Genomic DNA, 27019 nt, shown 5'->3' on the forward strand with positions numbered 1-27019 from the left:
CGGAGACAAAGTTGCTCGTGGGCGCTCGCTCTTATTTGACAGATAAGATTTAAAAGGATTGAAAAATCAGCCCAGTTGATTTCCTAATCTATCGAGTTAAATAGATACAGTAAAATGGTAATAAAACAACATTTTTTAGGTTATAATGTATTATATTTAATTATTAATATAACTAATTTTTACAGTATATCATTTAAATGGAAGACTTTGACCACTTGTTCTAACAATAAAATGTTATAACTTACCTAACACATACAATACAAATAAAATTTACCTATCGTTGTATATAAATAGTATAGTATGTTAAATAAAAGTTAAATAAGTGTTTAAGATCACTTACAAAACATTATCTAGTACAAAATTAAGTAAAATTTAGGAATTGCTTTTTGTATGTAGTAAAGTTCACAGTTTGAGAAAGCTAATCCGTTTCTGCTCTTGGTGACGACAAATTCTCTTAATATTGCTTTTAATTTACTGGATTAGCTTATCATATACCTACATACATAAAATCTAAATTAATTTTGAGAGCAAATTTTAAATAAACCTAATTCACGTATTTGTAACGTTAGAATTATGAACTTAGATACGCTCATTACTTACATAAAACAAAGTTCATTAGGATGAGAGAGTTGTACGTGTAAGTAATTAATACGTTCTTAATTTTAATTATTAATATACTGACTAGATTTCACTTTTCAACACCTTCGTCCTGCAGAACTAAACTATATATTTGGAAACGTACATCGAATAAGCCAGACATTGTTATCTAAATTTCAGTTTAATTTTCACTTAGAGGTTTAAAATAAATACATTAAAAGTAGAATCACATAGCTATACCAAAATACATTCCAAGTTAGTCCTGCCCGCATACCTTAAGAGCGCTATATAGCGTCACTAGATTTCCGCCCGCGGCTTCGCCCGCGTTTTCTAAGGAAAACCCGCATAGTTCCCGTTCCCGTGGGATTTCCGGGATAAAACCTATCCTATGTGTTAATCCAAGTTACCCTCTATATGTGTGCTAAATTTCATTGTAATCGGTTCAGTAGTTTTTACGTGAAAGAGTAACAAACATCCATACATCCATACATCCATACTTACAAACTTTCGCCTTTATAATAGTATTAAGATTAAGATTAAGATTAGACCGCCTCCTTGGTTCAGTGGTTAACGCGTCAGCGTAGAACCGAGGGCTCTTGGGTTCGATTCCCGGTAGAGACCAAGAAAAAAATGTCTCGGTCTTGCAGGATACAGAAGGCTAATCTCTACTTGTACCTAAAGAAAAATTTATCAGTGAAACGGATGATCAACTAACTACACTGGAAATATCACTGCTATAAGACCATTGTAATTTGTAACCCTCCTTTTCCATCATAGTTTTAAGGTTCTACAATCTACTTGAGAAGTAAATTACGCGCACCAAGAGACTTCTGCATCAAAGACGTGTCTCGGAGGATGTAATGTGGAATGGGAGTGGTGTGGTTGTGGGGACCCATGGAGCAGTTCACACATGAAGCTTATGTAGGTGATGGCCAGTCGCAACGTCTCTATGCGAGACAACCGCTTTTCATACGCAAACGTTGGTACCTGGTGAACAATAATTAATACAATCGTGTTATTAATATATCTAAGTTTGTGTAATCATTTGCATTTACATCAGACAAGCGAATGCTCATTCTAACCACTATATCAAATTATTTTAGTGTAAACAGGCGTAGAGAATTCTTTCGATGTTCTTAGTGCGTTCGAAAAGATTGTGCATTACACAGAACACAGAATTTTTGTTTACACTAAAATATCACGAAAGAATGCTCTTGCTAACGAACATAGAGCTACAGCTAGTGTAGTTCTGTTCGTTTGATCTAAATGCACCATATTACCCGTAACTATAATTATTATAAAACAGTTATTGAAATTACTATATAGTTAATAGTAACTAAATAGCACTCACCTTTCGTCGCAATTTATCAAACGCTTCATTCAAGTTGAACATTCGACGTCGTTCTCGAATGTTCGCGGCGCGCCGCTGAGCGACGGATGCGACTCGCCGCCGCGGCTTCTTGCCGCCGGGAGTAGACCGAGCCCCGCGGCCACATCCCGCTGCCGACCATACTAAATAAATAAATAAATGGTTTATTTCCTTCCACATGTACATGGTTATAGAATTACATAGCTTTCGGTGTGGAAAGCTGGTACCTATGTTAGGTAATATCGCCAGACTTCAACCGCTCCGATGAACAATCACATTTCAAAAATACATAGAACAAAGTTACTACCAATTAGAATAAGGCTTCCAAAACAGGCATTCGCTTTGAACAGAAGAACCTGGAGTGCCAGGAACACCCTTCATCACATCAACAGTTGCTTCATCACAGAATCAAACTTGAAACAAAAATGTTATCTCGACTGCAATTGTCCTAATTTTAACCCGGTCGTTTACGAGCTGGGTTTTTTCGTAAAATATAGATTTAATAGAGTTAGGAACGTAGGTAACGTAGGAACGAACAAGCGTTCGTAGTAAAATTTTTACCAATATGGCACTGGAAGCGAAAAAGATGAAGATGAAGACAGAAGAAGGTAGGAAGGAAAGGATATAAAACACGGGAAATGTTTTTACGATTACAAAGCAGGAAAATAATTAATTATTATGACTTGCCAAATGTTAGATGGAATTACTTATGCTATTTTAATTTAATGTAGGTACATAATATAATGTATTGTAATAATTTTAATATTTGCATGCATCTATTGGCAATTAGGTGCAAAAATTAAATTGCAACATTTGAATAGGTAATTTTTTAACCACAATTCATACAAACAAATACTTGCAATCAGAATTTGAATTGAAACCTTATCATTCAAAGAATAGATTGTTTAATAAACTGATATATATATACTCAAAACTGCTTCTCAAAGAAGTCTAGTTGAAAAAAATACATGTAAGTAATTAAGATTGAATTTACACCTTTTTTTTAAGTGGGGAAATCTTGCATAGATACCCACGGCCCCCGAGGAAGGAGCCGTGGGTTATGTCGGATTCTTACCGACTAAAACCCCACTGTGTTCCGTCTAGCCGCTTTAATGATGGGACCGCGGGTATTGGTTGGAATTCTTCATCTATACCTACCAATCGATACAAATAGATAGTGTATATTGCTTACCCAGGTCGGCTGGTGGGAAGGCCAGGATGTCTGGATACGGTACCGACGCTGGTGGAGCGTCCCACAGGGGTCCGTATGGGGACACTTCGCTGCCCTACGAATAAAACACTTTAATTACTTACGAAACAGTATTTAAAAACCATTAAGAAGTCTTTAGAGCAGCTTGAATTGACAATGACCATAAACATTCCAATAGGCTTGATCCCCTTTCTTTACAAAGAGTAACTACGATTAATTTAGGCTTCTATATACTTCAAATTAGCAATAGCGAACCTCCTAGAATTATTCTTGAAATTGCATGTCTACAGAAATAATCCACTATCAACCGATGCTTTAAAGACAAACTTAACACAGGCCATGGACTAAATTCTCTCGAATCCCAACACTTCTACTGTGAAATGAACTTATGCACACTTTTCACTTTAGTAACTTATTGTCTGAATAATATAAAAAGTTTTTGATCGTAGTCACTTAGACCAAATTGCTACCACAGTTCGCAAAATCGACCCGTGCTGAAGGTAAGATCCTATAATATAACATCGACTTCTGTAGTGGTCGTATACGTGTCTGAACGTCTTCAAATATTCTTATTAAACCACCGCCTCTGATAACAAAGTTCACAATAATTCAGAAACAGATTTTCTCAAAAAATACACTCACTGAAGAACTCCAGACGTGCGGCGTCTCGCTACTGTAGGACATCAGCGGGAAATGAATCTTGAAACCTGTTTTTTACACGTTTGGGCAAAAACGTTATGGCCTGTCACCGCCACAACCAACACCAAGTCTTGGTGCACTCAACAATAGCAACCGCACAACTGAACTAAATCAAAATATTATATCTCGAACCATAACGAATTATTTCTGAACCTTTATTAATTTTACTTGTTACTCAAAACTCATCTTTACGCAGTTGCTTTTAGGTATATTTTACTTTGCGTGCTAAAAACTCACCCTTACCAGAGTTGGCACCAGATTTTACACATCTGATTGGATCAAAATAGGGTGGTTAAAGGGGCAGCTCGCTCATTGGTCACAGCAGGTGCAGTGGGCGTGGCCAGTATTGACTTCTAAAATGTTTTACTAGATTATTGTAGTTCCAGAAATCCACAAACATGCAAAGATTAATAGATATTAAGATTATTTTTCGTCTGCTTAAATTTATTGGTACAGGTTGGTGAGTACCTAATTTACCAAATGTTCCATTTTCCTTTAGATACGTCTAAGTAGAGTCAACAACTAGATCTTTAATGGAAATTAAGTTCTAGGTAAAAATATGAAGTCGTGTAATGTAAGTAGGTAGGTAGGTATGTAATTAAAACTGCACTGGTTACGTAGGCCTCTTCCATATTTATCAATTCCATTGTTTATGAATTGCAAGTTCAATATTGTTTTATCTATAATTTTATATTAACTTTAACTTCTCCTTATTACACTTGTAGCTTTGCGTAGATTCATATAATAAGTAAGAGTAGCAAGCAGCATTGAAGCAATCATTCAAGTTTGTACCTACCCATAATCCTGACATGATAATATGATGGTAGCTGCTTTGACAACTTTTTTTTAATTTAATTGAATAAAACGATAGTTTCAAATGAATTTATTCGCCTTCACAATTTTTTAAATCAATATTTTTGTGTTAATTTAAAATAGGTAATGCAATAAATTTATGGATTTTTGTATTTAGCTAATTATATTAAGAATTTAATTTGTATTAAATGACAGGCATGTTTTTTCTTATATAGTTACACGTTGCGTTAGATTGAGTTATATCTTTATTAACTATGTATGCGCCCTTTGAAATTATGGTTAAATATTCAATTGTGCATTTATCCAGTAATACCTACTATGCAAAAAACAAATTGAAAAATTCCATCATTAGGTGACACAGTACCAGAAAGAGTAGCACAGGGTGTGATTTTATAAAATTTCCTAAAAATGTCAAATATCTCGAGAACCGAGGGACTTTTAGAACAATATGCATTTTTCTGAACCGCCACAACGTCCTCAATCTCCAGTTTAACCAAGTTATCTACTCACTAGCTGTGCCCCGAGGTTTCACCCGCATTGCTCCAGTCCTGTTGATCTTAGCGTGATGACTATAGCCTAGCCTTCCTCGATAAATGGCCAACTAACACCGAAAGATTTTTTTTAATCGGACCAATAGTTCCTGAGATTAGCGTGTTCAAACAAACAAACAAACTTCAGCTTTATAATATTAGCACATATTAGTATAGATGACACACACCTGTATATAATTATGTATTCTAAAGTGTACATAATATTACACAACAACCATAAATGAAACAAACATAAATGGAAGAAAGATTTGAATTTTGAAATAACTCGTTAAAATTACTCATAGATGCGGGCTCAATATTTAGGTTCGTAGGTTGGTAAAAATTTGAAACTTTGTTTATGATATTATAATATCAAAAATAAAATACGATCATCATCCTGCACCTGCAAACATAAAATGCATCTAAACGCGTAAATTAATCTCTTATTGATTGCTCAATCGCATTAGTATCCGAGGCGTGACCAGGCAGGGACAGATGGAGATTCGACACGGCTTCCGTTCAAATTGGATATTTGTCACATTTGACGCATTTGACACAAAATTAGCGCAAGTGAAGTAAATCCGCATTCAATCCGCATGGGGGTGCACTGCTAATTAGAGCAAAAAATATATCGTCATTGTATTGTTTGAAACGTAAGTAGTCTATTAGGAATAAAAAAATAGCTGTTAAATTGGTGATGATGATATCAAATCATCAATCTTAAATAAAAAAAATTCCCTTTATTTTACCTGACTAAAAAATAAGACTGCAATAATATCTACCTACTTACTGAATTATTTTCACAAAAAATTGGTTCATAATCATGCACACAGGCCAATAATTATATTTTATGTCGCTTAAAGTGACCGGGATGGTGAGGCTAAAAGTGATCCGGGAGCAGCATGTTGGAATGTGGCTTATGAGTTATGAGCCAGAATTATCTTTTCCTACTCTAAGTAGGATTAGCAATGACCATCGAATATTCCTTAAAATAACGAGAGGGTCTTAAACTGTGTCAAATTAAAAGATTTAGCAAAACATGTCATCCGTATTACACGCTTCAATTACAGAAAGGGTCGTCATATTAAAAGCGAGGGATGAATGGGGTGACGCCGCACGTGTCGCCAGGGGGAGGCCTAAATATGTTTTGATATGATAAATAATACAGAAAGAAAACGTATTGTTGTCTAATTATTGCTTTTGGAAACTTATTGACACGTTTGTATCTGTAACAAAAGTATTTCTCAACAATTCTGTTATTTACATTTTTGTGTTTCGATCACAGGTTTCGATTCCCACCCAGGGCAAATATTTGTGTGATGAACATAGATGTTTGCTCTGTGTATTTATTTCAAATTATATACGTGGTCTATGTATCGATGTTTGTCAGCCATCTGGTTTCTACTTAGGGCATTAATGGTTTAATGCTCTAAGGGTTTCTATAACACAAGCGTAAGCTTAGTAGGTATGGGATCAGATCGTGCCGTGTGTGAAAATGTCCTGAAATATTTATTTATTTTTGAGAGCCATTTGTAGTAAGTACTTTTTCAATCCGTCATGTCACTTAAATCTAAACTTAATGCAGGACTTCTGCCTTAGAAGCGTCAGGCACGAGTTTAAATCGTGTAATACTATTTAAACATAATAAAAACAAACTTATTTTATGTATCTAAAGGAGGATAATGAATTAAATGTCGGGCGTCACGGTGATTTTCTGCCTAAGCGACGCTAAAGCGATAATATGATTTTGATTAAACGAAACCGAAGCAAGCCGAAGTTAATTCAATAACTTACGCTCTGTCCACCCCATTATTATCACTACATAGTATAAAACAAAGTCGCTTTCCCTGTCCCTATGTCCCTATGTCCCTTTGTACGCTTAAATCTTTGAAACTACGCAACGGATTTTGATGCGGTTTTTTTTAATAAATAGAGTGATTCAAGAGGAAGGTTTATATGTATAACTAGCAATGCCCTGCGGTTTCACACGCATAGATAGCGATATCGTTACAGTGAAAAGTCTACTATAGGTCGGACTATAGGTTTAATTTTTAATCACATGAAAATCACCTTTACCCCGTCCCGCACTAAGGCCTTTTTTTTTGTTTTAGTGGGGAAATCTTTCATAGATACCCACGGCCTCCGGGGGAGGGGCCGTGGGTTATGTCGGATTCCTACCGACCAAAACCCCACTGTGTTCCGTCAAGACGCATATTGGTAGAATTCCTCCGTGACCCCCGCACTACGGCCTGCTCGAACAGTATACCTACTATTTTCTGTAGATTGACACTTTTAAAAATTCGTTATATCTTTTGAATGGAATATCCAATTCTTTTCATTTAAAAAGTATTTTGCTGGTATTGAAACAGTCTATAATAAAACATCATTTAATGGGATAAGGATTAATATATGTGTATGGATAACATGGTTTGATTACTGTCGGCACTTCTATTTACTTTGAAAACGTAAAAAAGTTGTTGTAGTAACATAACTACTGAAGATGGACATATGGTATCGCGGAATTTCTTGTAGATATTGATCCATTCTATAATACCGTAGAACATTTTTTTGTTCTATCTTCAATAGATTCCGCAGCGCGCGCGATGACAGAAGTTTTATTGAGGATTTTTTTACACCTTGGGTTACATTATTGCATTTTTGGTAAGGATCTCTAATTTTTTTTAAAATGCAATATAGCCTATGTTGCTCAGTAAAGATGCAGCTTTCTAATGGTGAAAGAATTTTTGAAATCGGTCCAGTAGTTTTTGCGTGAAAACCATACATACATACATACATACTTACATACATACTTACAAACTTTTCCTCTTTATAATATTAGTATAGATAAGATCCATTAAGTAGTGGAGAAGTACTGTTATTTTTGAGGTTTCTAATGTGATGTCGTAAAAAATTACATTTATTCCGCTTACATTGCAAACGCAGGCTGAACCCTACGAGTTTTATCAAAATAATGTACTAAGTATTATACACATTGAAAAGGTCTACAGAAAAGTCCGCGATGGTATATGTCTATCTCTTATGGATAACCCACAATAACTTTTTTTTGTCATTTACTTTTTACGACAAATAATGGCTAATTTTCGAAGCGATTTTAACCAATACAGCATTAATCCTTAACCAATTAAATACCATGGATACATTGTTCATTTAATATAGATCTATATGGCCCTTTACACCGTATGATTTAAGTGAATATTTTCGAAGATATTACAGATTTAAAAATTGCAGGACGTAGCGTTTGCGGCCGCCCGGCTATGTATTTTATATACCCGTGCGATGCCGGAGGCCGGAGCGGGCCGCTATATTTTTATACCTATACAACGTTCACAATTTTTCTGTAGTGTATTTAGTATCAGCATTGCACCCGTGCGAAGCCGGGGCGGGTCGCTAGTTTCAGATATAATATTATAAGGATAGCACTATAAATTGAACTGCTATTGGAATTGTTATTGTATGAGATTTATTTGTCATACTATTTTTTTGTAATTTATTCCTCACTAGCTTTCCCCGCGCGTATTCCAAGAAAAACCCGCATAGTTCCCGCTCCTTTGGGATTTCCGGGATAAAACCTATCCTATGTGTTAATCCAAGTTACCCTCTATATGTGTGCCAAATTTCATTGTTATCGGTTCAGTAGTATTTGGAAAGTAGGATAGGATAGGATAGGATAGGACAGGATAGGATTTTACTGATTTACTATAAAATATTGTCATTATTAATACATTTCTCAAGTTTAGCTTTCTATCTAATTTGATCACTTAGCTACGAAATATACATTTCGGTAAGGCCTAAACAAAAAGGTACAATGCGGATAAAAAAGGAATAAAAATACGGATTCGAATCAAATATATTTATTACTTATACACAATTATAAAGCATCATGTTTATCAGCTGCATTATGAGCTGTTTGTTTATCAGCTTGTTTAAGAGCTGTTTTTTGTCGACGTCAGGAAGCTTCTTTAAGTTTTCCGTTCTCGTTTGCCTTCGTGATTCTCTCCATAACTTCGTGATTGTATGTTGAATGCAGCATCAGACCTAATACTCCAGCTCTGTAAATAAAAAAAAAGTATTAAATAAAATTCTCATGAAATCGGTGTACATACATAAAAAATATACCGGACGAATGGAAAACATCCTCTTTTTTTGAAGTCGGATAATTAATGATCTTAATTTCTATCAAATTACGAATTATAGAAATTAAGCACGAAAAGTAATTTGTTTACCAATTTGAATATTTTAAAGACATTGAATATTATCTTGGGAGGGAAGTTATATTAGAATTCAAAATAATTTTAAATTATTATTTGGAAAAAGTATAATTTGTTAATTTTGGACGACAATTATAAACAATGAAAGCTTGTCTCATTCTTACTGATCTAAAGATCAAAATCTCCAATAATTGATACGTTTTTCTTCGAAATTGCGAATTGTATAAATACTACTTGATCTTATAAACTTTGGTACATAAAAAAAATATTTCACTTAATTGTGAAATGGACAAAAAAAAATGGAGTTTAAAAGATAATTTGGAGTTGTTTCCCCTGTTCCCAATTAACTTCATTCCTAAATCTACCCACTTATTTAAAGATCTTTATCGTCTCTACTTGCCTGGAAGCCATAGCCAGCCGTATACTCCTCTCTTGTTCCACTAGTTCATCGATCCTGAGCCACTGCCTGACCCTCTCCATATCAATTTCAGCCCTGCGCAATTTCTCCCATTGGTAATGCTTCAAGCAAGATTTCTTTGGCGCCCTACAAAACTCGCCGGTTAACTCAAACACATTCTTCACTAGGGGACAACCGCATACATCCGTGTCGCTCACTTTCGGGTCTTTGAAGTGCTCGGGACACATTACCTGATAAAAAAAATATAAATTATAGATGGAAACGGCTTGAAGGACCAAAAAATGTTTATAGACGGAGCTACGATTGACACAAAATAATAAAATACACAAAAACAATGACATTAACATAATAATTAACACCAAACAGTTAACTAATAATTATTTCTGCGTAATTACTAGACAGTCCACATTAAATTCACCATAATATAACTACGAAGCATTATTTCATATGCAAAAATTGTATGAAAATTTACAAAACCTCATTTTGACAAAATAATTCATTTTAGACGAAGACAGGTGCTACGTGCTCTGTAGCACATCTTTACAATCGCCTCAACGTAAATTTAAATTTTTTACAACTACCCGCAATCTACACTAAAAAAAAATATGCAATCATGTATGTTTTAGTAAAATTGAAGATGAGAAATTTTTAAGGTATAGAATGGTATATACTAAACAATAAAGACTTGTATTATATCTCAATCTTACCCGCAACCGCTTGCAGTACGTCCCATTAGCGCTATTATAATAATCACAGAACATGCTTTGCCCATCTATCCTTGTACGATGTCGGCTCCCGAACGACGCCTGAGCCTCGTACTTTATAAAGCACTTCTCCATGTGTTTCACTGCAGTACGAGAGTGTATCTCGTGCCCGCATGTTATACAGTACATGGATGTTTCGTCGTCCGCTTCCTGTAAAAAAAAAGGTTAAGAAAAAAGACGAAATGTGTTTAAGTGTATGAAATCTATACTAATATTATAAAGCTGATTTTTTTGTTTGTTTGAACGCGCTGATCTCAGAAACTACTGGTCCGATTTTAAAAATTCTTTCAACGATAGCCCATTTATCGAGGAAGGCTATAGGCTATATATCTTCACTAAGACCAACGGAGCGGAGCTCTGCGGGTAAAACGACGGGGCGCAGCTAGTCTTAATATATATAAATCTCGTGTCACAATGTTTGTCCTCAAAGGACTCCTAAACCACTTAACCGATTATAATAAAATTCGCACACCATGTGCAGTTCGATCCAACTTGAGAGATAGGATAGTTCAAACATGTAGGTACCACGGGCGAAGCCGGGGCGGACCGCTAGTATTCTATAGGTTTTAATATTTTCTATATATTTTCATAATATAGATTATTGTCTTATGACAATATAAAATGAAAATAATTATTACAGTAAACAATGAACCCACAATTCTAATATCTTTAATTTTTTTGCAACTACCCGCAATCAACGCCAATTAATACTATTACAGTGTTTGAATGGAAGGGATCACTAATAAGTTATAAGCTGTACTCTATCTTTTTCTAAGTAATTGTAAGGTTTTTTTTACAACTGTATTAGTGTTAAAAAAATAAATAAGGATTCTGGATCGTGTACCTTTTCCTCACTATGCTGTATAGTAGCGTGCTTGGCTCGCTCCAGCAGCGCATCCAACTCCGTGTGCTGTTTGTCCAGCGCTCTAAGCGCTGCCTGCGCTTTGGCCAGCCCGCTGCGGACCACTTCAAGCGCTTTGCGGTTGTGCTGCTCCGCTACGCAGGTCGACAGCGACCACTCTTGAATACGCTGCGGTAGCACCTGTTGGAAAAAAAGATTAAAATTCTATTGAACGTAGAAAGGCATAAGCACGAATTTGAAAGCAACTAACGAGCCGCACTATTTTTTGATTTTGTATGTACATTTTGTAAATAATTAGTTACTTTTAGTTATTATATATATTTATTTTTTTGTTACTGATTTATGTGAGGTTTATCGTGTTGTTTTAAATGACAGTAAAAAAAATTCCAAGCTCAAATTACATAAATAATATTGAAAAAGAAACACTGTCATCGCCAGACCAGGGTTTCTAAGTACATCCCATCCTTTCAGACTGTCATTATTAGGCATATGAGGATTTGCTAATATGTATTATATTTCATTCAAATGAAACCATACTTCCCATCCAGTTTTTTTCCATTCCCATTTTAAAATTATTAAAACAATAGGCATGACGACAGTATCCATAAATGATCGAATTAGTGTTTTTAAGGGAAAATGTATACTAAATAAATTAAAAATAGTCACTTAGAAATATTAAAAACATTAAGATTATTGAGATTATCAATAAAATAAAACATTGAAATTCTGCAGTCGACCATTTTGACTGAAACACGCGTGACGTCACACCTATGTAAACAACTTCATGTCAGGTGTGTTTTGTTGTTATGAATATGTTGAGAATACGCATTTTTATTTATTTTCTATTGTTTCGCGTATAATTTATCGGCTCAGAACAGAAATATAATTGCAAATTCACGAATACGATGTTCGGGTTTCTCCGCGCCAACTGTATATGTAGGGACACACATATGCAATTCGCTGACCGAGCTTTTGTATATGTGTGCGTCCACATTGTTTCCCCGACGCTTTCTACATTTTATTAGAATTATTATTTAGTAGTGCTTGACGCCTAGTTTTAACAACACATATATTGTGAAGAGTAATAAAGTGATTAAAGGAAAGGCATTATTATTTGGGCAACCTTGGGGTACAGAAGCACTACTCAACATTGGTGACCCCGACAAAGAATATCAAGAAATTCTAATACAATTAAATATTATTTTGAAGACGAAGATTTATTAGAAGAATTTAAATTTTAAATATGACGATGCCTACATCAAACCTTGGAGCGATGCCGTCGTCGGAAGTTTTCGCCGTTACAGTTTCGTCCCGGATACCAGATTTTTGGGTGGACCAGCCGCGTGTGTGGTTTTATCGTGTGGAAGCAATTTTGGCCCCGCAGAAATTAGGTGACGAAAGCAAATTCGACTTAGTCATATCTAAGTTACCGAAAGACGTAATAGTACAAATCACAGATTTTTTAGAAAAACCGCCGGACACAGACAAATTCCAAAAATTAAAAAATAAACTTTTAACATTATTCGAGGATTCCAAAAACCGTCAAATAGAAAAACTAATTGGAGAAATGGAATTGGGAGACCAGAAACCCTCCCAACTATTGCACCGGATGCGTGACCTGGCCAGGGACAAAATTCCAGATGATACACTTCGAGTTTTGTGGCAAGGTCATCTGCCACCTACAATTAAGGCCGTCCTAGTGGTCGCTGAAACGAAAGACCTTAACAGCCTAGCAGTGATCGCCGATAACGTCGCAGAAGCCACACGTTCCAATCAGGTGGCGGAAGTGAGACACAGGAGTTCCAGTCACGAAGACGTTAAAGTAGCCACCCTTTCAGAGGAATTGGCAAAAATAAACGTGCGCCTTTCTAACATCGAGCGCTCGCGATCACGGGCAATACATCGGCGACCCAGAACACCGTCACGCAATCTTCGAGAGTCGTCAAGGTCATCTTCGAAGCGACATCGTCCCGGCGGACCCGACTGGTTGTGCAGCTACCACTTCAGGTTCCGGCAGCGCGCTCACAGGTGCATCCAGCCGTGCGCGTGGAAGAGGAGCCCCAGCCCCAGCGCAGCAGCCGCCCAGCCGGAAAACTAGACAGGCAGGTGCAGACTACGGCGGAGGTCTGTACCATCACGCCGTGCAGCCGTCTCATGGTAATAGATTTAAACACTAATTTAAAATTTTTAGTAGATACCGGTGCCAATGTTTCCGTTTTGCCCGTATCTAAAAATCCATTTAAATATCATAAATTATGTCGATCAGATCTTAAATTATACGCTGCTAACGGTACAGAAATTGCAACTTATGGCATTAAATCAATTGTTTTAAACCTTAATTTAAGAAGACCGTACCGTTGGGATTTCATTTTAGCAGACGTCAAACAGCCAATATTGGGAGCTGATTTTTTAACACATCATAAATTATTAGTTGATTTGTATCGAAAAAAGTTAATTGATCAAACTACCGATTTACATGTATTAGCCTCCTTAGTTTCGTGTACGCAACAATCGCTAAATTCTGTGTGCAAAAGTCATCCGTATTACGATTTATTAAATATGTTTCCTGACATTACTAAACCGATGTCGTTTAAAGAAACTACATCGCATAACGTTTTACATTATATAGAGACGAGCGGCCCACCTATTCATGCTAGAGCTAGACCGTTACCCCCGGATAGATACAAAAAGGTGAAGGAAGAGTTCAGGGTTATGCAAGAATTAGGTATCTGTAGGCCTTCTAAAAGTGCTTGGGCTAGTCCGCTTCATATTGTAGTTAAAAAGAATGGCGAGTTAAGGCCGTGCGGAGATTATCGACAGCTCAACGCAATAACAAAGCCCGACAGATATCCAGTTCCGCGATTACACGACTTTACTTTTATATTGGCTAATAAGAAAATATATTCAAAAGTGGACATAAATAGAGCATATCACTGCATAAAAGTTGCCCCATGCGATATAGAAAAAACTGCTATTATTACTCCTTTCGGACTTTTCGAATTTCCCCGTATGAGTTTTGGCCTAAGGAACGCCGCACAAACGTTTCAACGTTTTATGAACAATACCGTTTTACAAGGTCTCGATTTTTTATTTTGTTATTTAGATGACGTAATAATTGCCAGCGAAAATGAGACTTTACATCAAGAACATTTGAAGTTAGTATTCGAACGTTTCAATACATACGGCATATCTATAAACTTAAGCAAGTGTAGCTTCGGACAGTCGCGTATAGAATTCTTAGGTCACGAAGTGAGCGTAGATGGAATTAAACCGCTCAAAGATAAAGTCGAAGCCATAGTTAATTTTCCTAAACCCGTTACAGTATCGGATTTAAGACGATTTTTAGGAATGATTAATTTTTATAGACCACATTTACCTCATTTAGCGTCACATCAATGCGAACTTAATAAATATTTAGTGAATTCTAAGAAAAATGATAAATCGAAAATTATTTGGAACAATGTTAGTGAAAATGCTTTTGTGCAATGTAAGATAGTTTTACAGAATGCCGTCACATTGTCACATCCCCTTTTAGATGTTCCCTTAGCCTTGATGACCGACGCTTCCAATACCTGTATGGGTGCGGTATTGCAACAGCGAGTAAAAGGTAAGTGGATACCCCTAGGATATTTTTCCAAAAAATTTTCGCCTACCGAACAAAAGTATTCTACTTATGATAGGGAATTGCTAGCGATTTTTCAAGCTATAAAATATTTTAGGAAATTGTTTGAAGGCCGTCCTTTAACTATACAGGGTGGCCGGTCAATTGACGTCACAAAAAAAAATGTAGGTCCGGTATGTTGTGGAGTATCCGAATCACCCCCATGTATGTTCCGCGATTTTTTATAGTTTCGGAGTTATGATTTTTTTTCGATTTTTTGAGGAATTTCGACTTGATCATCTTAAAAAATTTCTAAAAAAAAAGCATAGACTTTTTAGAGTTTATTTTTTTTGCAACTGAGTTCCTATGAGTTGCACTTTTATGCCTAAAATAATCAGCTTCGTAACTTTGATGAAAGTTATGAAAATGTTGGTCTAAAGTTAAAAATTTACGTTCCGTGAATTATGACTTAAATTTTCAACTTGAAATTAAAAATCTAAACAGGTGACCTTATGATTTCTTAGTTAGTCTTAAAACTGCGCCAGACTCTCAGCTTTCATAATAATAATAATAAAGTGGTACTTAATGGGGGGAATTTGGCTAAAATTGGTCTTCAAAGACAGCAAGGTGGAAAATTCTTAAAATTAGCCAACTGATTAAAAATAAATTTATCATTCCTACGGCTAATTTAATGATTAGAGAATGCTGAAAACCTATCGTGTTGGTTGGATAAGGAAAGTTATAAGTAAGAAGTAGATCATAATGTAAAAATAATTTAATATTTTTTAAATTTACAATAGATTTTCAAAGTGGCCACCTCCAGCAGTATTACACATTGTACACCTTGGTAAGAAACGGCAACTTTTACCTGCAATAACAATGGGCTGAAAGGATAAGAGACCGTATTGCTATCTCTCTCACTCTCGGTGGCGTGAGGGGCCGAGCGCAACCGACCAAATCTAATGCAAAACAAGTTTGTTAGTTACCGACCTCAGTTGTGCTCACATTGTGTTTATTGCTACTCGTGTCGCCATTTTATTACCCACGGACTCCGCCGCTGCTTACTTGTTTGACTACTTAGCTCGTTTATTGGACTGTGTTTTGCATTGTGATTTGGACTTTGTTTACTTGGAAGTGTAAGAGATGAGTTACACGTTAAGTGAATATGCAGAAATGCATTATTTTTATGGAGTTGCACGAGGAAACGGCGTTGAAGCAGCGAAACTGTATCGCGAACAACTTCAACGCCGTGGTGGACCACAACCTCTGCGATATCCCGACCATCGTGTTTTTATTAACACACACAACACCTTGATGGCAGGCCGCATTCCTGGCCAACGCGGCAATCGTGAAGGAATCTTTAGAGCAGACCTGGATCGCACAGAAGTGGTGCTGGAAGCAGTTCAGCAAAATCCGTCTACGAGTACGAGAGCTATAGCTCGTGCTTTAGACATCCCAAGGACTTCTATCCAAGCCATACTACACGATGAAGGATACCACGCGTTCCACTTTCGACGAGTCCAAGCTTTACAGCCGACAGACCACCAATTGCGCATTGATTTTTGCCAAACCATGTTAAGAAAAGAGCAAGATGATCCTGGATTTTTTAATAAAGTTTTATGGTCAGATGAATCAAGATTTGAGCGATCTGGAATATTCAATATTCATAATTACCACACGTGGGCGATGGAAAATCCACACGCTGTGAGAGCTTCAACCTTTCAACATCGTTTTAGCATTAACTTGTGGTCTGGTGTCCTCAATGGCGAACTAATTGGTCCGTTTGAATTGCCGACTAGACTTGATGGAGCAACCTACAGAAACTTCTTGGAAAATGAACTTCCATTGTTGCTGCAAGAAGTTAATCTCGAACTTAGACGCACTATGGTGTTTCAAAATGACGGCGCACCGTGTCACTACGCAACACAAGTCCGAAATTATTTAAATGAAACATACCCCAACAGATGGATAGGACGCAGTGGACCAATTAGATGGCCTCCACGCTCACCTGACCTCAACCCCATCGATTTTTTCATTTGGGGCTATTACAAGGAAATAGCATACGCCCGAGAATGTTCGAGTGAACAAGAGCTGAGGCAGAAGATTATAGAAGCCAAACGTGTTGTCAAGGAGAACAGAGAAGCATTTAGACGATTGAAACACAATTTCTTACGAAGGTGTAGAATGTGTATTGCTGCTGGAGGTGGCCACTTTGAAAATTTATTGTAAATTTAAAAAATATTAAATTATTTTTACATTATGATCTACTTCTTACTTAAAACTTTCCTTATCCAACCAACACGATAGGTTTTCAGCATTCTCTAATCATTAAATTAGCCGTAGGAATGATAAATTTATTTTTAATCAGTTGGCTAATTTTAAGAATTTTCCACCTTGCTGTCTTTGAAGACCGATTTTAGCCAAATTCCCCCCATTAAGTACCACTTTATTATTATTATTATGAAAGCTGAGAGTCTGGCGCAGTTTTAAGACTAACTAAGAAATCATAAGGTCACCTGTTTAGATTTTTAATTTCAAGTTGAAAATTTAAGTCATAATTCACGGAACGTAGATTTTTAACTTTAGACCAACATTTTCATAACTTTCATCAAAGTTACGAAGCTGATTATTTTAGGCATAAAAGTGCAACTCATAGGAACTCAGTTGCAAAAAAAATAAACTCTAAAAAGTCTATGCTTTTTTTTTTAGAAATTTTTTAAGATGATCAAGTCGAAATTCCTCAAAAAATCGAAAAAAAAATCATAACTCCGAAACTATAAAAAATCGCGGAACATACATGGGGGTGATTCGGATACTCCACAACATACCGGACCTACATTTTTTTTTGTGACGTCAATTGACCGGCCACCCTGTATATACAGATCATAAGCCTTTATGTCATGCATTTTCTAAAATAGGTAATGACAGTAAAGAAACGCCTAGAAGGACGCGACAATTACTTTTTATAAGTGAATTTACGGTCGACATACAGCATATTAGCGGTAAAGATAATAATATTGTAGCCGATACTTTATCGCGCGTAGAAACAATTGTTTGCCCGACTGTACTCGACTTCAACGAACTTGCTGACTCGCAAGCGAAAGACGAGTACTTGATTAATATGACACGAAGTGGGCATAGCGATAATAATGTAAAGTTTAAGAAAATGTATTTACCGACTTGTAAAAAAGGAGTATATTGCGAAGTTTCAAATAATATTATTAGACCTTATTTAACAGAATATTTTAGAAAAATTGCTTTCGATAGCGTTCACAATTTAAGTCATCCCGGTATACGTACGACTCGGAAGATGGTCACTAAACAACTTTTTTGGCCTAGTATGAATAAAGATATAGGGAAATGGACCAAAGCGTGTGTATCATGTCAAAGGTCGAAGATTTCGCGTCACGTTGTTTCAGATATAGGAAAATTCCCGGAAGTTTCGCGATTCGAGCATATCCATGTGGATTTAGTTGGTCCATTGCCGACATCTCCACAGGGATTTAGATATTTATTAACAATTATAGATAGATGTACGCGTTGGCCTGAAGCATTTCCCGTTAAAGAAATTACTGCAGACGTCGTTGCTAAGCATATTTATGAAGGATGGATAGTTAGATATGGTTGTCCCGTCCGTATTACTAGTGATCAAGGACGTCAGTTTGAGTCGAGTCTATTTTTAAAATTAATGTCATTTTTGGGTATTCATAAAATTCGTACTACGCCTTACCATCCACAAAGTAATGGCGCGGTGGAAAGATGGCATAGGTCGTTGAAAGCAGCCCTTATGGCGAGACTGCTCAGTAGTAATAAAACGTGGATAGACGAATTACCCACTGTTATGTTAGGGTTGAGAGCAGCAATACGAACTGATAGTAATGTTAGTGCCGCAGAATTGGCCTTCGGTAAAACTTTACGTTTGCCTGGCGAGTTCTACGATAGTTCTACAAATGACTGTGACGTAAACGATCCTTATAGTTTGGTAGAAAAAATCCGTGAAACTATATCTCAGTATCGCCCGACGAGAGATAAGACGAACGCAAAGAAAATATTCGTTTATTCCGATTTACAAAGTTGTAGTCACGTTTTTGTTAGAGACGATGCAGTTCACAGGTCTCTAAAACCGCCTTATAATGGCCCTTATCAAGTGTTAGAACGTAGTTCTAAAGTTTTTAAAATACAATTTCCGGATAGAGTCGCACGCGTTTCCATTGACAGGTTAAAGCCAGCCTTTATTATAAAAGATGATGTTGATGTGGAAAACAATATTGTTCCACATAACACTTCTTTATCGAAGTCGGTTCAGCATGCGCCACCCATAAGCGTAACTAGGAGCGGTCGCGTAATACGACGACCCGTGCGATTCGCGATATAGAACTTTCACACAGTATTTAGCTATTGTCTTTAGTATTATGTGTATTGTAATTAAATTTATTACTTGTGTGTTATATACATTTTTTTTTTTAGAATATAAGTTTATATTCGTTTACATGTAGCTTTTGCGTTTTATACAAATTTTTATACATATTAACAATTGTTCAATATTTTTACAACGTTTTAAAGTAACTTAATTTGTTTTTATCGTTTCATATTGTTAATCATTTTATTTTATGTTTTACGTAAATATGATTAACATAACATTATATTGTGCATATTTTACATTTTTGTGTGTCTATTGCGAAAGAATGAAGTAATGCGATAGTTTTGTTTTTGCGCATTGAAGATGCCTATTTAGTATTTCCTGTCTTTGTACTAGATTATTGTAAGTTATATATCGGATTACTTAGGTATAAGAAATATGTTTTACGAATTAATATGTGTATTGCATTGTTATCACATTTTGTATTTTACGGTAATTTCTGTGTTTGTCTTTGTATTTTTTGGAGTGTATAATTTTTTTGAAAAAGGGGGGGAATAATGTAGGGACACACATATGCAATTCGCTGACCGAGCTTTTGTATATGTGTGCGTCCACATTGTTTCCCCGACGCTTTCTACATTTTATTAGAATTATTATTTAGTAGTGCTTGACGCCTAGTTTTAACAACACATATATTGTGAAGAGTAATAAAGTGATTAAAGGAAAGGCATTATTATTTGGGCAACCTTGGGGTACAGAAGCACTACTCAACAGTATACAATAATTTCTTATTATTTTCTCGCTTGAAACAATTACTAACACTTTTTTGGGCATTATTTTTATGTGGATTCACACTATACTGCAATACTGCACACCACTTATAAACTTTGAAATTCGTTTCTATAACACATGTTAATAAAAAAATTGTTTAATTTTCTTCGCTATGCGTACACATAATTACGTATTTACTAAAGAGTGACGTCACACCTACGCCATGACACCTGCGAGCTGTTTTGGCACAGTTAATAAATATTTTTTTAAAAATGGCTTTTATCTTCGTTAAATTTAAGTATATTACCGAAATATAGGGCTTTTCTTGTAAAGTAAACGTATACACACATAATGGAAGAGGATTTCAAAATCTTTCGTCATGCCTATTCCCATTTCCCATCCAGTATCATTTCCATTCCAATTTAAAACTATTTAAGCTTGGTAGGGTCTCACCTGGTATATCCTGGGGGTCTCACCTGGTATATCCTAGGGGTCTCACCTGGTATATCCTGGGGGTCTCACCTGGTATACCCTGGGGGTCTCACCTGGTATATCCTGGGGCTCTCACCTGGTATATCCTGGCGGTGGCGAGGCGCATGCCGCACTGCGTGGAGCAGTACTTGCTGGCGAAGTGTGCGGCGCGCGTGCACTGCGGCCCGTGGCACTGGCGCGGCGCCGCCGTCTGCAGGTGCGCTATCGACTCCTCCGGCTCGTACGGCTCCCGCTCGTGGTGCTTCTTCTTCGTGCGGTTACTGCTGTGAGTGAAACATCATTTAAGGTTTTCACTCAATAAGTAGTACCATTATGTAGCTAAAACAACTTGGGAGGTGTCAAGGGATAGAGAGACACGAGCATGCCGCATGGTTTACAACTATAGCAAACAGTGTTCTTACAACTTTGGTCTTCCGTCTAGCCCCTCTTCGCAACTCACGATAAGGAACTTCGTTCTAATAGTAAATACACAATATCAAAGTTACACTATATTAATGAAAAAAAGCTTTCAACTTCAAACTAAGCTGAGCTTCATGTCAAACAAAAAAATTTAGAAAATTTAAACATGCGACATAATAAGCTTACATTACAAAATTATAAATAAATTTTTTCACATACAAAATAATTATCAAAAATCATACCTGGACACTCTCAAACTCTTTTTGTTCTTCACACATAATCTCTGTTTGCATTTCAATTTCAGTTTATTGTTCCCACCATATTTGTACATGTCTTCACATGCGTCACAACTATAAAATAATACAAATCATTATAAAAATCAATTAAACGTTAAAAATTTTCATAGATCTATAAACAATTATCACAATATGATAATAGAGATATACAATTTTTTTTTAAGAATTGTCAGAAGGCCACTTAATCTTAACTAAATAAAATGACTTATTCGCTACATATTAATGACAAAAATATTTATAGAAATCTAAATCACTTGTACACGGATGAATACTTACTGTCCACAATCAGTGACTTGTAAGCAGCCAGCGCAATCCCCGCACCCATCCTTAGCTGGTCTCTTGGACGATTTATTTTCTGAATGTTCTTTCTCTTTCTTCTTCTTTCTGTCATCTCGACCTTTGAACAATTATATTTTCTTACATAATAGATAGGTATATGGCTTAATGTAATAAGGCTTTTTTGGTGCGTTATTGAGACATTTTATTGTAAATAGCAGTATTACTTTAATAATAGCAGTAAGTATATATTATTTATTAGTACCAAAACACTTTCAATAACTTTAATATAAAAAAATAGTGAGAAAATTATAATTTCAAATATTGTGAATGTCACCTTTTTTATTGAGAAAATTCTACTTACCAGAATCACCTTCATTTTCCCTCTTTTGTGGTCTAAACCTTGTTTTTAAGCTTGGATCTTCTTCCCGACAACGATCACAGAAATAATTCTTTATGTACTTTGCCTCTCTTTCTGAGATATTTATGCAATCTCCGTGATACCATTCCTCGCAAGCATCACATGCTCTAAAACAAAATTATATTTATAGTAAACATTATTTACAAGTATGATTATAAATTTTACATATGAATACACCTCAATCAACATTATTGTTTCTATGTAATATCTTAAAAGACAAATATACGCACATCATAAACCGAGAACTGTCTGACGAACGACATATGCAATATGCCTGACCAGCTTGGTTGAGTAAAGTTGTGATCTTCGACTGTCGTTCTGGTAGATCAAACTGTTTTGCTATATCAGCTTTCTGTAAATTAAAAGCATTTTATAAATTAATGTAACTGTGCAAATACCCTATGCATCACTCAAAAGCTTTGGTCTCGAGTAAAATTAAAGAGAATATTATGTCTAATGCTTACACTTTTTTTGTACTTTTTATCACTCATCGTGAATTCAACGCAATGAACTAATTTACAAAATAGTTTCTGACGAATAAAACATTTTTAAAGGTTCTATTGATTAAAAAACAACACAAATATTTTACGAGTGCTAAGTTGAAAGTTCCATACTGTCAGTTGACACTTGACACACACAATGCATTGCATACAGATGACAGATGACACATAGAGTAATATGATGATACAGATGTTTAAAATTAAAGTTATATAATAAATTCGCCATACACGTAACGATCAATATAAAAACTTTGGCTAACTGCCTACTTTAATAAAAGCCTAGGAAACATACTGAGAAAAACTGGATCAATTGGTTGACTTTTTCGTTCGGCATATGCTGTTTCATTCAAAACAATTTAGATTTTCCATGGGTTGTTTCACCACTGACGCTAAAGAAGTCCTTCTTATAACCATTATACGACTAAACAAGTTTATGAAGCTTACGAAAGCCAACAAAATAAAATAAATAGAAAATAATGGAACTATATTCCCTAACTCATATTCCTGCGAACCGTAATAACGTGGTACTTAATAACAAATAGGGAATATGCATAAATTTTTTTATCCGATAGTTTACAACATTTTCTATATGGGAGAAAAATTTCGCAGCCAAAAAGTAATTAGAAGTATATAAAACTCAAACGACGCGGCCATTTGGCGCGCTTCGTGTGATGTCACAATTCATGACAACATACAAATCAAGTCAAGAAAATAGCGTCGCCTTGGTAGGTAATAGAGCTATTCCACAGAACTACACTTTTGAGTTATGGACGTTTAAAAAATTAATGATGCGAGTAAAAACAGTTATTTTAACATAAATCAGCGTCATATTTTAGTAGAAAGTTCAAACTTTAACCCTAGATTATTAAAACAAGTAACCATTGAATGCTATAACCCTTAATAGGGCAAAGGCCAATTGGTTACCACCTCAGTTTATTGACCATAAACCAAGGAACGTTTTATGCATGATTTCATAAATTCATCTATTGGAAAAGATTGGAAGGTGTAAATAGCGTATAAACTTTTATTAGACCTGGCAATAACGTAACTGAAAAAGTTTACAAACTACCAACAATTAAAAAAAAAGTATCGAAAAAATTTGAAAATTGGAGGTACAGTGCGACACAAAAGAGATGAAAATAAATGAGGGCGCCACCGTCGCTCATATAGCAACACTGATACTGCGACGCAAGCGATCTTGATACTATAGAATAAAAATCCAAAAATCTATATAATATAATATAATCTAAAATAAATACCGCGATTTAAACCGTTATAATTGTTTCATTGTAGCAATAGTGTAATTTAAGACAAAAATACATTAGTATTTTAATTGACCTACCTAGGTCAAATTTTACTTAAATGTATTTGGAATTAGTTATTTTATAAAAATCGGTCAAGTGTTTAGACTGCAGAGGCGCACACGGCACATAGAATCAAACATACAAACAAACAAGCATACATGCAGCTCAAACACATTACCCTCTTTCTGGGTCCGTCGGGTAGAAAAAAACAAGGCGATTTGAAAACCACATATTTTTATTTTTTTTGTAGATAAATTTTGTACATTAATATAATTCATCAAAATCTAAATATTCTACTCCTTCAAAGGACTGATCATCACTCTGTTTCGAAGTACTGGCAAGAGGGTACGGGGCATCTTCAGTATCTGTAAATATGATACAGTAAATATGATTTTTTTCTTATGGTTTGATTGATTAATAGATAGATAGCTGTATGAAAACAGTTATCACTATACTATGTAGTAAAATCTAAACTAGGTACTTTATTTGAGGCTGGTTGGATTGGATATAACTTCTTGACTCAAATTGTGCTGGTCGCACTATAAAAACTAGTTTTTGTTTACATACAAATAACCTCAAATTAAATTGCGAAAACGTAATAATCGCCATACATACATACATTAAACACTCGTTACTAATGGAATATTCTATTTTACGTAGTACTGAGCAAAAATAAATGGAATCTCACCGGTATATTCTGCTGTACGTTTTCCAAATCAGTCTATAAATTTCCAGCTTGAAATTCGGACAAACACCGAATAAAAACTTTATACACCACATCACGGACACCGCTACGTTTAACCTTTTTCATGATGTCTCCTTTTTTATTTAAATTTCTTGTTCTAAATAACAATTTTATCTCAATAATTCTCCACTTCACGAAAAAAACAACAAATTTTTATTCAACTTGACAGCTACATAGCCAATTCAGGGTTGCCAGGTAATGAAAAACGAATTAGTTCCAAAATAATTAATTTCATCTCTTTTATGTCGTACTATATGTGGTTGCATTCGTTATAATTTTGTTCTACTAAGATTCCGGTAAATGGTTTTGTGATATTTGGTAGCATTATTGAATATGTTTAGCTGCATGACTGTTATAGTAATTTTTGAAATTAAGTTTGCACTATTCAGAAAATCATTGTAAACTCGGTGGTAAAACTTATACCATTGCCTGGTTACACCGACATACTATAGTATTTGGTGGTTATATAGTTACCATTTCCCTTCTCGCAATTGCTATTTCAGAAAATGTCGAATACTAACATCAAGAAAAAGAAGCTTTCGGACACTGCAATCGAGATAATTTTAGAAGGAAATCTCTCCGATATTGAAAGCAGTGACGAAAGTATCTCGGAAGAACCACTTTGGGGCACTAACAAAATTGGTCAGATAAGATTCCAAGGCATAGCATACCAAAGTGCTAACTGTAAATATGCGCGTTTGGCTCGGAGTCTAATAGATGGATTCACATGCAAAAAAAGAACAACAAGTATTATTTTCAAGAATAAACAAGGTGGGAATTTCGGAGTACCCGCTGAAATCAGACGCTCTTTTGTACCACACTACCCAGAAAACCAGGAAAAATTTACTAGATGTCGATTATGTAGCACGAAAAGCATTCAAAAACGATTGAGAATTATTTGTAACATCTGCAAAGTAGCTTTATTTGCTACACCATGCTTCAAAAGCTTTCATATTGCTCCAGAAGAAAGAGAAGCTAGGGACTGTAGCAGCTCTAGTTCTTGTACCTTGACGGGCTAAGGTCAAATAATTACCACCCAATTTTCGCGTACTTATGATTATATTATATTCTTAGATTTTCTTGAATACGATTAAAATAGGTCCTAATATACGAATAAATAATAACACAAAAACTGTTTTTTTTATATTTTTTACCTCCGATACGGAATAATCGCATGTGCACACTTAACGATTACACCCTGTATATTTGAATTTCCCAGACTTTTTTAGGACTTTTTAGAAATTAATTTCTCAATTAATTTTAAATTATATCAAAAAATATTTACAGGAGCTTCATTAAAAAGTAATAAAGTTCATTAAAAAAAATATTTGAGACTAATTCGAGTTTCATGCATATTCCGTGCATATTCCCTGTGGGGAATCACCCTAATAAAATTACCATTTACCCAACGATCACCAGACAGACCTCGGAGCAATTATCAAGCCTGGAGAAGTAACAATTAATTGAACAATATAGCACTAGTTTGGCCTTTTTGGCTTATGGCAAAATGTCATGCGAAAAAAGAGGACAGATATATGTCAGTTCGACAGTTTGAAATGACATGTGCCCATGTCAATTTGTTTCAGTGACCAGTCTGGTCACGGACGCATGGTGATTTTAATTATTATTTTTGAAGTGAAAAACGAGTGTTTTAGTTTAATTTGTTATTTTATGAAAAGACAATTGACTAAAGATAACATGGCTTGTGTTGCTTACGGCTGTAAAAGCCGTAGTAATGTGAAATCGGACAAAGATAGAAATTTGTCATTTCACAGGTTAGTGTTTTGATCAATTTTTTTGTTAATTGTATGATAAATAAGTTAATTTACCTTATTTTCTTAATCATCTATGTTTTATCTAACCGTAATCATTGAAATGAAATCATAATCAGCTTAGTTTTTAGAAAAAATGCAAAATATAACTTCCATAGTGTTGTGCAATTATCGATACTTGAGTAGGAACGAAGTACTTCATTGATAATGACTGCTTTAGGTTAGGAGAAAAAAAAGGTATTTAAGTATGGATTTTATTGTTATTTGCAGGTTTCTGGCTTGAGAACAATTAAAAGATATTTGAGTTAAAGCTATAGCACAGGAAAAATTGGAAGCCTTCAAAACATTCTCGGCCTTGTTCAAATCATTTCGAATCAGACGGGAAGAAAAGTAAAGTGCTTTGCATAGATGATGTGCCACAAGTTTAAGGTGGCATCTATTTTAAATAATAAATATTGTAATTTGGTAATTAAGTATCGAAATAAAATGTTGTTATAATAATAAATGTTTATTTGTTTTATTTGAAGCAATTTATTTTAAACTTGTACCAATTTTTTCCTGTGGGAATGAGTTATTTTCCTGTGGTAAATT

General features: G+C 35.3%; 3 protein-coding genes across 4 annotated transcripts; 1 reads left to right on the plus strand and 2 right to left on the minus strand.

The window, feature by feature from the left end:
• Positions 1 to 215: 215 nt before the first annotated feature.
• LOC149480351 (protein Fer3-like) lies at positions 216 to 3904 on the minus strand. The gene is made up of 4 exons (XM_089706756.1): positions 3813 to 3904; positions 3159 to 3252; positions 1949 to 2109; positions 216 to 1584 (listed from the first exon to the last, which is right to left on the minus strand). Exons 1-4 carry the CDS (start codon positions 3858 to 3860, stop codon positions 1408 to 1410), a joined length of 480 nt encoding a protein of 159 aa, XP_089562882.1. The 5' UTR covers positions 3861 to 3904; the 3' UTR covers positions 216 to 1407.
• Positions 3905 to 9074: 5170 nt separating this feature from the next.
• LOC149480352 (CXXC-type zinc finger protein 1-like) lies at positions 9075 to 22727 on the minus strand. 2 transcript variants are annotated; one of them, XM_089706691.1, is made up of 10 exons: positions 22572 to 22727; positions 22338 to 22459; positions 22051 to 22214; positions 21687 to 21807; positions 21357 to 21464; positions 20792 to 20975; positions 11474 to 11671; positions 10573 to 10779; positions 9848 to 10095; positions 9075 to 9288 (listed from the first exon to the last, which is right to left on the minus strand). In XM_089706691.1, the coding sequence occupies exons 1-10, from the start codon at positions 22596 to 22598 to the stop codon at positions 9186 to 9188; spliced, it is 1482 nt and encodes a 493-aa protein (XP_089562817.1). In that variant the 5' UTR covers positions 22599 to 22727; the 3' UTR covers positions 9075 to 9185. The 2 variants fall into 2 exon arrangements, with proteins under 2 accessions (XP_089562817.1, XP_089562816.1); XM_089706690.1 differs by having other exon boundaries at positions 20792 to 20978.
• On the plus strand, positions 12433 to 13589 carry LOC149480353 (uncharacterized). Its single transcript, XM_089706692.1, has one exon. It carries the CDS (start codon positions 12735 to 12737, stop codon positions 13587 to 13589), a length of 855 nt encoding a protein of 284 aa, XP_089562818.1. The 5' UTR covers positions 12433 to 12734.
• Positions 22728 to 27019: the final 4292 nt, after the last annotated feature.

This window comes from Colias philodice, chromosome 18 (assembly GCF_061535455.1).
Source record: "Colias philodice isolate Cphi_HAF_F1 chromosome 18, ilColPhil1 Martin Lab GWU primary, whole genome shotgun sequence".
In the NCBI taxonomy this organism is placed as follows: Eukaryota; Metazoa; Arthropoda; class Insecta; order Lepidoptera; family Pieridae; genus Colias; species Colias philodice.

Excerpts from the sequence above, each read along its gene's own strand:
- LOC149480351 (XM_089706756.1), bottom strand. The coding sequence starts at position 3,860 with ATGTCCTACAGTAGCGAGACGCCGCACGTCTGGAGTTCTTCAGTGAGT. Across the intron at positions 2,110-3,158 it reads CTTCCCACCAGCCGACCTGG|TATGGTCGGCAGCGGGATGT; the intron begins GTAAGCAATATA and ends TTATTTATTTAG. Across the intron at positions 1,585-1,948 it reads TTGATAAATTGCGACGAAAG|GTACCAACGTTTGCGTATGA; the intron begins GTGAGTGCTATT and ends ATTGTTCACCAG.
- LOC149480353 (XM_089706692.1), top strand. The coding sequence starts at position 12,735 with ATGACGATGCCTACATCAAACCTTGGAGCGATGCCGTCGTCGGAAGTT.
- LOC149480352 (XM_089706690.1), bottom strand. The coding sequence starts at position 22,598 with ATGAGTGATAAAAAGTACAAAAAAAGT. Across the intron at positions 22,460-22,571 it reads ATAAAAAGTACAAAAAAAGT|AAAGCTGATATAGCAAAACA; the intron begins GTAAGCATTAGA and ends TTTAATTTACAG. Across the intron at positions 11,672-20,791 it reads CCACCGCCAGGATATACCAG|GTGCTACCGCAGCGTATTCA; the intron begins GTGAGAGCCCCA and ends TTTTTCCAACAG.